Source organism: Gracilinanus agilis, chromosome 2, assembly GCF_016433145.1.
Source record: "Gracilinanus agilis isolate LMUSP501 chromosome 2, AgileGrace, whole genome shotgun sequence".
NCBI classification, from domain to species: domain Eukaryota; kingdom Metazoa; phylum Chordata; class Mammalia; order Didelphimorphia; family Didelphidae; genus Gracilinanus; species Gracilinanus agilis.
In genome coordinates this window covers 600,848,238-600,860,374 of record NC_058131.1, presented here as the reverse complement: position 1 = coordinate 600,860,374, position 12,137 = coordinate 600,848,238, and the positions used below count along the sequence as shown (strand labels likewise).

Here is a 12,137-nt window from a genome sequence, read left to right as displayed (position 1 = left end):
ATAAATTTCTGGCATTACAGAACATGATCTATCCAGCTCTACCCATAGTTGGCCCTATTCACAGTTCTTAAGATACTTCTAGGTGATATTGGAAGCTAAACTTCTAATGAGTCTGAAACTGAAGAAGAAATTCATTAAGATTTGGGAAAGTTTCCTCTCAGCAACGAATTATCATACCGCTTTTCTCTCTTTCTCTTTCTTTGTCTTTGTCTCTTGGAGGTCGGGTAAGTGAATACAGGAAGAAATCATGTCTTCCAGGCCAGTGCACAGCCAGGGCACAGGCCATACCTAAGAAATGAAGATGGAGAAAAGGAAGTTATATGAAGATGTATAGCTGGCTCTCATTTACCTAGATGGCATATAAATTATTATCCTTATTTAAAACCAGAGGTAGACCATCCTAACAAGCATTGCTTATTCTTTATATAAAAAGATGAGTTCTCAAGGCCAGATAGTATCTTGGATACCCAGGTGTGAACTCTCTCAGGTGGAATATGATGACCTTGCTGTTTAGTTTTTTAGTCATTTATATAGTACTTTATGCAGCTATTGATCTTCCTACTATGTAATTGCCAATATATATTTTGGATTAATTTTTCTCAAAATATTTTCATTTGTATGTTATTAGTTTGGACCTTATAGGATATCTCTAGAATTTACATACTTTTTTAGGTTTGGAAACTATAGTATCCCATTATGTACCACTATGACAGCATACCTATCTATGAGATCTGATCCTCTGGAATCTCTTTCCCTTTTACTTTTTATACCTAAGAGAAAATGAGGGGCATCTGCTCTCTCTATATGGAAGCCCCAAGGCATAATTCTGGCCTGAAGCACAATCTCCTTATTGGGATGGACAAAGGGTTAACCTAAGATGGAAGCCCCTAAAACAGCTGGTAGTTCACAATGAGGTCAAGAATACATAAAAAGAACAAATATGGAGGTCAAAATATAAAAGATTAAGTCAGTATTGTAGTTTCCTCTGTTCAGGGTACAAGTTCAATCCTTTGTGGGTGGGAAAGATATGAAATATTCTATCAAAAAGCAGGTGCACAGATATGTACACAACTCTTATACTAACCAACCAGCAAGATGTTTTAGAATCATAGAGAAATTACAGGTAACTTAAAATCTAATTAGCAACTATAGAATAATGATGCTAATTCTGTGTTTTGGGCCTAAAAAAGTAAAGTGTATGTCATAGATGTAAGATTTAAATTAATATCCAATAACTCCAAGTATTATATTTTATTAGATGTATTAATAATTACTTGAAGTAGAAAGAAAATAAACTAAAAGAAAAAATTTTAAAAATAATATGTCAATGAATTGATTATGACTATGAACTGATTAGATACTCTGCTTGCTGTGCTTAAAAAGTATCTTCATTTTATATAAGTGAAGTAAAGCTCATAAGTGAACTCTTCAGGGCCAGGTGCAAGGATGCTAAGGAGACTCTTGTTATACAAAAATAAACTAGTTATTGAGAATATAAGGATACAAAAGGATTTCTACTAACTCTAAGGGATTCTAACTCCACCCAAATAAAACTCCCTGGTTCCACAAGGAACTGCTTCTCCTGTTTCCACTGATCCTTTCTGATCTGACTAACCCAAATTTTCCCTATTCTTCAAAAAACTAACACTATTATCCTTACAAGAAGTATATAAATATGTTTTGAGTAATAATATATGTATAACCCAGTTAAATTGCTTGTCAGCTCCAGGAAGGGGTATTGAGGAGGAGAGGAAGAGAACAAGAACCATGTAACCATGACAAATTAATTAAATAAATAATAAAGAAATGTTATCCAAAAAAAAAAGAGAAGTATATAATTCTTAACTTTGTCTCCAAGTTATAAAAATAACAAAGGCTAGCTAGTTGAGCCTCAGCAAGAACCAAGTTAGGATTCTGAGCCTTAGTTGACTCAGTCCAAATCAAAGTCCAGGTCTTTCTTTGGACTTCTCAGAGATAAAACAATCTATCTATCTATCTATCTATCTATCTATCTATCTATCTATCTGTTTGTTTATTTGTTTATTTTTTAAACTCTTACCTTCCATCTTGAAGTCAATACTGTGTATTGGCTCCAAGGCAGAAGAGTGGTAAGGGTAGGCAATGGGGGTCAAGTGACTTGCCCAGGGTCACACAGCTGGGAAGTGTCTGAGGCCAGATTTGAACCCAGGACCTCCCATCTCCAGGCCTGGCTTTCAATCCACTGAGCTACTCAGCTGCCCCCAATAAAACAATTTATGAAACAGTAATAGACAGTCACTAGTGTTTCCAAAGTTGGAAAAGGAAAATCACTTAGCCCCTTCAGGTTTTTCCCTCCTTTACTTCTACCTCAGACAGTGAGGAGAGAGAGAAAAGATATCACCTCTTCCCAGAACTCCAAGAGAGCTGCCACTCCCAGAGAGAGTAACTGCTACAGAAAAACTGTTACCCATCCCACACACACACTGACAACATTTGAAACTGACTCTGTCTCAGATCTGTTTCAAACTCCAATTCTTTCTCAAGCCAGCTTCTCTACTTCTTATCTCTAAACTAATATAAACAAGACTTAATTTCTAAATATAATCCTTATAATTTCAAACCTAATTATTTAACATAAAGCAAAACCATGTGTATAGATTCTCCTGCCTGGCATAACACCAGATTTCTCAGCCAAGTTCAAGGGAAAAGAGAGAGAGAGGGAGGAACTACACAAAAATATTTCCTCCCTATGTGAGAAGGCACATGGGAAGCTGGGAAAGAGAGTTCTGGGGAGCAAATCCTAAATACACATAGAGTATTCATTCCCAAACAGGGAGCTCATTCTTGAAGAGCAAAGAGTAAGGATGATCATGTCCACCTTTCAAGGAATATAATGAGCAAGGATAAACTTGGTCAATAAAGGTTTACTCTCTATAAGCTGTGTGCTTCTCAGAGAAATTCTTTGTATGAGTGGAAGCTGGAGTCTGAGAATGAGACTTGTGAGAATGTAAACTACCTTGGGGGCAGGTGGGTGGTTCAGTTGATTGGGAGCCAGGCCTAGAGATAGGAGTTCAAATCTAGGTTCAAATCTAGGTTCAAATCTGGCCTCAGACACTTCCTAGCTGTGTGACCCTGGGCAAGTCACTTAACCCGCAGTGCTTAGTCCTTACCATTCTTCTGCCTTGGAGCCAATATACAGTATTGACTCCAACATGGAAGGTAAGGGTTTAAAAAAAAAAAGAGAGAGAATGTAAACTACCTTGAGTAAATGTAAATAGTTTAAAAAAAGCTCCAATTAGCCCATAGGAGAACTTGTACCTGACCCTGGGCCATCCCTGGCACTATGTTTTCTTTGTTCTTTTTCTATATAACACATGATCTGATCTGGGATTGATGCAGGGATCTATTTTATTTTGTCCTGCTGTCATCCAGGATTGGCCTCACGTAACTAAACCAACTAACACTAATAAAACCAATTAATAACAAAGCTGGCATGTGCCCTCTTCCTTCAGTTATCTCATTATTCTGTCTATAGGGTATTACATCCTAAAATTGCCATAATCAGAGCAGGACAGATCTGCCTCCTTAAGTGCTTATGCAGTACTGATCAGCAACAGCAAGAACTGATAAGAGGATAATCCTGAAAAGGAAAGCTTGGAAGATCCCAAGTATCTGAAACTAATGCTGGCAGAGTTTTATACAAATAAAGTCAGACTGAAATGATTGGAAAAATACTAATTGTTCATGAGTAGGTTGAGCCAACAGAATAAAAATAACAATTCTATATAAACTAATTCAGTGTCTACTTATTCAGGGCCATTCCAATTAAACTACCAAAATTATTTTATTAAGCTAGAAAAAATAACAAAAATCATTTGGAAGAACACAAGGCAGAGACTATCAAAGGAATTAATAAAAAAAAATGTAAAGAAAGGAGGTCTAGCAATACCAGATCTTAAACTGTATTATAAAGCAGTAATTATCAAAACAGTCTGGTATTGGTTAAGAATAGAATGGTGGAGCAATAGAATACATTAGATATACAATACACCAGGGTATAGGTCCTTATCAACCTAGTGTTAGATAAATCCAAAGATACAAGCTTTGGTGATAAGAACTCAACAATGCAATGATCTGGAACAATTCTGAAGGACTTATGATAATGAATACTATCCACCACCAGAGAAAGAACTGTTAGAGTCAGATTCAGATCAAAGCATACTATCTTTCACATTAGTTTATTTACAGTTTTATTTTGGGGTTTTGATTTTACATGAGTATTCTCTTTCAACAATGACTAATATAAAAGTATAGGCATATTTTGCATGATAATACATGTATAATCCAGATCAAATTGCTTACTATCTCTGAGGGGGGAGGGGAAGGGAGAGAGAAATAATTTGGATCTTATAATTTTGAAAAACATATGTGTTTTGTTATTATGTGTAATTGGAAAATAAAATATTAAAAAAAGAAACAGAATGGTGGATTAGTGGAACAGAATACGCATACAATATATAGTTGTAAATGACTATAGTAACCTCGTGTTTGATAAATGCAGAGATCTAAGCTTTTGGGATAAGAACTCACTATTTGGTAAAAATTGCTGGGAAAATTGGAAAACAGTCTGGCAGAAACTAGATATAGATTAATATATTATATTGTTTACCATAATATAGTCAAAATGGATATGTGACCTAAACATAAAGGGAGATGTCATAAGTAAATTAGAGGAGAAAGGAGCATATTACCTATCATACTTATGAATAAGAATGTATGAATAAAGAAGAGGGTATTATGGGATGTAAAATAGATATTTGTTTCTATTGAATTAAAAAAGGTTTTGTATAAATAAAATGAATGTAGCAAAGATTAGAAGGAAAGCAAAAAACTGAGGGAAAGTTTTTATAACCAGTTTCTGGGTAAAGGCATTATCTCAAAATATATAGAGAATCGAGTCAAATTTATGAGAATGAGCCATTCCCAAATTGGTAAATAGTCAAAGGAAACAAATAGGCATTTTTCAGAAGAGGAAATCAAAACTATTTGTAGCCATATAAAAAATGTCCTGAATCATTAACAACTAGAGAAATGAAAATTAAAACAACTCTGAGATATCATCTCAAACCTACCAAATTGGCCAAAATGATAGAAGGGGAAAATGACATGTGATAAAACTGGGACACTAATACACTGTTGGTGGAATTGTGAACTAATTCAACCATTTTAGAGAGCAATAATTTGGAATTATGCTTCAAGAATTACAAAACTATGTATACTCTCTGACTCAGCAATATCACTATTAGGTCTGATTTCCAAGGTGATAAAAGGAAAAAGAAAAGAATTTAAAGTTCTAAAATACTTATATTTTATATGTTTATAACATATTTATTATATATTATAACATATAACAAAAATATATAACATATATCTCTTTGTTGTAGCAAAGAATTGGAAATTGAGGGGATGCCCATCAATTGGGTAACTGAAAAAGCTGTGATATATGATTGTTATGGAATACTACTGTGCTATAAGAAATATCAAGCAAGTTGGTTTTAGAAAAACATGGTAAGACTTGTATGAAATAATGCAGAGTGAAACAAAACCAAAAGATTACTGTATATGTAACAGCAATATTATTCAAAGAGTAACTATGAATGACTAAGTTATTCTGAGTAATATGATCATTCAAATCAACTATGGAAGGACTTGGGAAGAAAAATGTTAACCACCTCCAGAGAAAAAAATATGTATGGAAGTATGTATGATATGCTTCCACATACATATCTAACCTAATGTTGGCCTTCTCTAACATAAGGTCAAGAGGGAGAGAGACAAATTGGAACTAAAAATATAACAACAATGAATGAATACATTTTTTTTTAAAAGGAAGGCTTGGAAGATCCCAAATATCTGAAACCAATGTTGACAGAACTTAAGTAGCAGATGTGATCTCTTATAGCATTAATGGCAGAAATTGTGGTACAGTCTTGACAGTATGAAATAATTGATACACAGCCTCTAAGCCACCAGTAAAAGCAATGAAAACAAAGTTCTCCTCTCCTATCCCCTCTTTTTTCCACACATCTACTCTTACCAAAAATAAGCCCTTAAGGAAAAATCTTTATTAAATGTTTGACCATTTTCTGGAGTGAAATCCACACCTTTACAGTATGAACCACAGTCTAGTTTGAGAGGCAGCTGATGGAAGTCAACCTATAATAACAATAATGAAAAAACTTCTTATAATTTACAAAGGGCTGTCCTCCCAAAACCTATCAGGTAAGTAATACAAATAGTATTATCCCCATTTTGCAAATGGGGATAATATTAGGAAATTAAGGAATATAAGGAAATTAAGACTTAGAGAGTTGGAAATTATTTGTTCAAGGTCACACATAGCTAAAAAATGTAAGAGTACTTAAACATGCCTGGTCATCCCAAATCCAATGCTCTTTCCTCTCACTAGGTCCTACAATTTCTCTTTTCTTATTCTTCTGAGAATATGATCTCTTCAAAGAAAGCATTCAGGTAGAATCTAAACCCACAATCTCTTGCTTCAGAGACACATCATCATCTCATAACTCAAGACATTCCCCCCCCCCCACTATAATGTGTAATAGATTCTTTGATCTGAAGCCATCAAGCTAAAGAAACTTTGAATTCCCCAATGCCATCAGTGAGAAGCCTTTGACTCTCATTCCCATTTTACCTTCTTCTTTCCTTTTCAAGATAGGAAGTGTTATAAGGAAGAGAGGGTTATAGCAAGAGAGGATGGTTTGCAGGGAACAGATGCAGAGGGAAAGATTCTGGAATGTTGAAGGAAGGGTTAGACTGGGACTGGGGAGGCTAATGGTCTCTCTCTGGAGGTACCCGAGGAAAATGGCTGATTATCCTTAGTTGCTGATCCTATCCTATCCTGCCTGCTGTCCTGTTGTTATCTTGCTACTCTATTTCCTTGGAGAAGAACCCTATAAATCCTGAACCATCTGTCTGCACTAGTTGTAAGCCTAGGTCTAGGTCCTTTTTAAATCTAGGACCTTTCCCTGGGCCCTGCCAAGCTTGCCACAGATCATTACCTCTAACACTAATTAAGGGGGTTTAGTGCAGGTTAGCTAGAGCAGGGCCTGGGATTTTTTTAGGTGAGAGAGGAGAGGGGTTAGAGTAGTCCAACAACTCTTTGAAGACTCTCCTCGAGGAGACATTTAGATCCTGGGTACTTTAGGTAGTGGAAATTAGAATCAGGCTTATCCTATTTCCTTTTTTTTTTTTTTTAAACCCTTGTACTTCGGTGTATTGTCTCATAGGTGGAAGAGTGGTAAGGGTGGGCAATGGGGGTCAAGTGACTTGCCCAGGGTCACACAGCTGGGAAGTGGCTGAGGCCGGATTTGAACCTAGGACCTCCTGTCTCTAGGCCTGACTCTCAATCCACTGAGCTACCCAGCTGCCCCCTCCTATTTCCTTTTTAACCTTTCTCTATTAAGTTAAATTACTTCCCCAGTCACTGAGTGGTCTGTTTGGCGGTCTCAGACCAGGCTCTGGCCTGGTCAGAGTTAACTGTTGGCCTTCAACTCACAGTGTAACATCTTGTTACTGGTCCAATTTTATCCATCTCATCCCATCCCCCAAACCACCCTAATATAGTTCCCTAATACAGAAGGTACTTGCAATATTTAGTCAGGATGGTGGTGCTGCAAATACAACATAAAAATATTTTTTCAGTGACTTGCTTGAGTGACTCTTCAATGTGGCTACTTCTACAAAATAATCATTCACTTTTAATTTACCTGAGGGACCTTTGGTTTCACTTGGCAACATCATGATATGTCCGGGGAGAAGAAAGTGGAACCCTGTAGTACTAGGAGAGAAACAGACAATAGAGAGTGAGCAATGAGAGTGATTCTGGAAAGGATAGAATATCTTGGTGTTTGGGTATAGGGATAGATGATGGATGGGAGAGACTTCAGGGATGGATCTAGTGTGAAGATGGGATTAACTCTCCCCTTGCCTATTTTTAAATTTAATCACCAGAAGCATATACACCTTACTTAACTCCTAAGTGGCGGAGGTTTGCAACCCAGAAATGCCTGCCTGCCTGCTCCCTGGGCAGTCCTAAGCAAAGTTATAGATTGAAATTGTAAAGTAGAGGAAGGCACAGGGAGTAATGAAAAGAAGGGTCTTTAAAAGGCTGCAACTTCCTTTGAGGCAGTCTTTCGAAGCTCTGGAGCAGGGGTCAGCAACCTTTTTGGCCGTGAGAGCCATAAACGCCACATTTTTTAAAATGTAATTTCGTGAGAGTCATACAGTGCTCACAGTGCGCACTCCTGTAACAGTGTGCGCTCCTGTAACAGCAAAAAATTGACTTTATGGCTCCTGCAGAAAGAGCCATACATTGCCGACCCCTGCTCTGGAGGCTGATGGAAGACCTTCCTCAGTGTGGACCTGGGACCTCTATCATTTTTCCCTTTGGACTACAAAGTGAGTAAGTGAAAAGCTTTTCCTGGCTTCTGGAGAGATTAATTTCTGGAGGAGGCTGTGTGGTTATTCACCACCGGGTCCTCTGGCTAAATGGCCCTATGGCTGAGGGCCCTCTGGTGGAGAGCTAATTAGCCCAGCCTGAGTTAAGCCACGCACCAGATGAACTTTTAGGGTGATTAGCTAGACTGTTTACTCTACCTTCTTTCACATTTCTCTACTTTACTCTTTTCTTCTATTTTATAAATAAAGCTGCTAAATAAAGAGTCATTGACCACATTCTCTCATATTTTAGTCAAACCACTCATTTTAACTCTTACACTAGGGATGTGAGGGCTGAGCAAATAAGACTGTATACCATGGGACTGATGAGGGAATTTTTGAGTTAATTTGTATGTATACATGTAAATTTCAACTGCCAGTCACCAATACTGAAGGTTAGAAATGACATCAAAAAGTGTTCCCTTTTGCAGAAGACGTCTCTTCAACCTCAGAAAGAATACCTACATTACCTAAGGAATTGGTTTTAAAAAATATCTTTTTTTTCTCCTTTGGATCAATCCAAACTCATTCTTATTCTAGCTCAGGAATTGCAATCTTAATTAAGGCTCAGCCCTGTGGATTTGCATCTTGAAAATACCATGGAGAAAATTCAAATTCAAGATGCATTGAAGGATTCAATTTCACATATGAAAATAAAAGTGACTAGCTGTTTGAGCACTAAAAGAATTTTCTGCTAAAGATATGCCAAATGACTTTAACCAAGACACTTGCTGAATTTCTTCAACTATAACATGGAAATACTTTTGTTTTGTAATAGTTAAAATTAAATTATGAGGATGCTAGTAGCTTTAGTAGCTTTATTACATCAAAGTAGTGATAACAAAATGAGGGAAATGTAGGAAAGAGGTAAAGAGTTGCTTAGCTTAATATCCTATTTGCCTTTTGATGGATTGAAGCTCACCACTGACAAGGTTCCTTCAGGTTCCAAGCTCCAGTCAAAAGAGTGCAAGAGAGAGCGAGTAGTGCCTTGATCTCACTTTATAAGCAATTTTCTCAACCCACTAGCTCTCCTACATCACATCTCAGGAACCAATCATAGTTCCTTAATTTGCCTGGCACCACCCAAAGGGGGCAGTGCCTATAGGATCAGTTTCCCATCTTGTTGGTTTCAACTTCCTTTCTCTGAGGGTTTGTCTATACTTGTACATCTCAATGGTAAAGGATCTTCAGGTCCCTGGTTGATGACATCAAACAAAGCAACATAATGGGGAGGGGAATTCCCTTCCCACAGTTTGTTTGTTTTGGTTTGGACCAATGACTTTATTTTTTAATATTAATTTAGCAGTGTTTAATTGCTAGATGGCATCAGAAAGTACTTTGATAAAAAAAAAAAAAAGAAAGTACTTTGAAATCTTTACTTAATGAGATGATGGTTAATGAATAAAGTCTCAGGAAAACTTGGGCCCCTTCTTTAGCCAAAATCATCAGTTCCATCAAATAGTTACAGAAACATAGAGTTAGTCAAGTAGTCAATGAACATTTAAATGCTTAATATGGTCCAGATATCATGCTAGATAGGCACAAAGAAATGCAAAAGGCCATTCTTGCCCTCAAGGAGCCTACACTCTAATGGGGGAGACAACATGAAAATAAATATGTATAAACAAGCCATATACAGGACAAACTGGAGATAATCAACAGAGTTAAAGCACTAGCATTATGAGAGATCAAGAAAGCCTTCTTCCAGAGGGTAGCATTTTAGCTTAGAATTAAAGGAAATCAGAAAATTAAGACAACACAGAGGATAGCTGGGTGGCTCAGTGGATTGAGAGCCAGACCTAGAGTTGGGAGGTTTTAGGTTCAAATATGACTTTAGACACTTCTTAGCTGTGTGACCCTGGGCAAGTCTCTTAACCCCCATTATCTAGCCCAGTGATTCCCGGGTGCTGCAGCGATCCAGTGGGGCGGTGATGGCCACAGGTGCATTTATCTTTCCTATTAATTGCTATTAAAATTAAAAAAAATTAATTTCGAGGTTCCAGGTTAAGATGGCGGCAGAGTAAGAAGCAGCTCTTAACCTCTCCTGACCGAAACACACAAAACTCCTCAAGGGGACATAAAAACAAGTCCAGACGAACGGAGGAACCCCACAACAGGGCACAGAGTGGAAGGTACGTGGAATCGAGGCATTTCCATGCTATAAAGGGGTGAAACAGCTCTCACTAAATTGCGGGCTGAGCAACCACCCCTCCTCTCCCCCCCCCCCCCACACCACCTGCAGCGCTGAAGCCAGGTCAAAAGAAATAGAGCAAGTTTGGGGCACCCATCGAGTCATTGGCAGCTCCGGGGCCCGTTCCTGAGAGCAGCAAGATTTAGGACCCCAAAAAGCTAACAAACGCACACAAAATCTGAGCACGGGAGCAGGACACAGGGCACGGACGCAGGGTGCAGAGCGCGGGCTCAGAGCGCAGACACAGGCGGAGGCGTGGGTGGAGGCAGACACAGTCACGAGCTAAAGCTCTGAAACCCTGAGTGGGGAACCAGTGCAGACGGGTATACGACTGTGGAAGCAGCGCCCTGAGACTTGTAAAGAAACCTCCAGCAGAGGATCAAGCAAGGGGGTCCACCAGGGGGCTTGACCTTGGAAAAAACCAGAACTCAGACCTCAGGAGCCAAAAGACCGCGGACAGACCTTGAGCTCGAGGATAAACCTGAGAAGCTGCTGGGCTAACGCTGGCTACCCAGTCTCAGGAAGTTCAGAAGAGAAAGATTAACAACAAGAAAAAGAAGTCTTTAACACTCGACAACTTTTACACAGAGAAAATCCAGACAACCGAGCAAACAGAGGAGGAGAACAAACAAGCATCCGGACCCTCCTCAAATAAGGAAAACTCCTCACAAGCTATGGAAGAGTTCAAAACTGAGATTTTGAGGAAAATGGAAGAGATCTGGCAAGAAAATAACTCTTTAAAAGGTAGAATCTTGCAAATGGAAAGTGAGGCTCAGAAACCAAATGAACTGATAAGCAAATTGAACACCAGAAATGACCAGATTGAAAAGGAATACCAGAAGATTATGGCCGAAAACCAGAAGTTCATAGCTGAAAACCGAAAGATTATAGCCGAAAACCAATCCCTAAAGGCTAGAATTGAGCAATTAGAAGCTAATGATCTCTCAAGACAACAAGAACAAATAAAACAAAGTCAAAAGACTGAAAAAATAGAAGAAAACATGAAATATCTCAATGAGAAAGTGACAGACCAAAAAAACCGGTCTAGAAGAGACAATTTGAGAATAATTGGTCTTCCAGAAAAACCAGAAATTAATAGAAACCTGGACTCCATACTAACAGAAATAATTCAGCAAAATTGCCCTGAAGTCCTACAACAAGAGGGCAATATAGACATTGAAAGGATCCATAGATCACCCTCGACATTCGATCCAGATAAGAAAACACACAGAAATATAATTGCCAAATTCAAGAGTTTCCAAGCAAAAGAAAAAATCTTACAAGAAGCCAGAAAGAAACAATTCAAATATCAAGGAGCACCAATCAGGATCACACAGGATCTGGCAGCCTCCACGCTAAAAGACCGAAAAGCTTGGAATATGATATTCAGAAAGGCAAGAGAGCTGGGCCTGCAACCACGGATCAACTACCCATCAAAATTGACTATATA

General features: G+C 38.1%; 1 protein-coding gene across 1 annotated transcript in view; it reads right to left on the bottom strand.

The window, feature by feature from the left end:
- The window catches only part of WDR93 (WD repeat domain 93), a 71,168-nt gene that overhangs the window by 23,907 nt on the left and 35,124 nt on the right, over nt 1-12,137 (bottom strand). Inside the window, exons 10-11 of the mRNA XM_044662492.1 lie at nt 7,767-7,837; nt 178-288 (exon numbers count right to left, since the gene is read on the bottom strand). Of these exons, the coding sequence (XP_044518427.1) occupies nt 178-288; nt 7,767-7,837 (182 nt within the window). The remainder of the gene's footprint in view (nt 1-177; nt 289-7,766; nt 7,838-12,137) is intronic.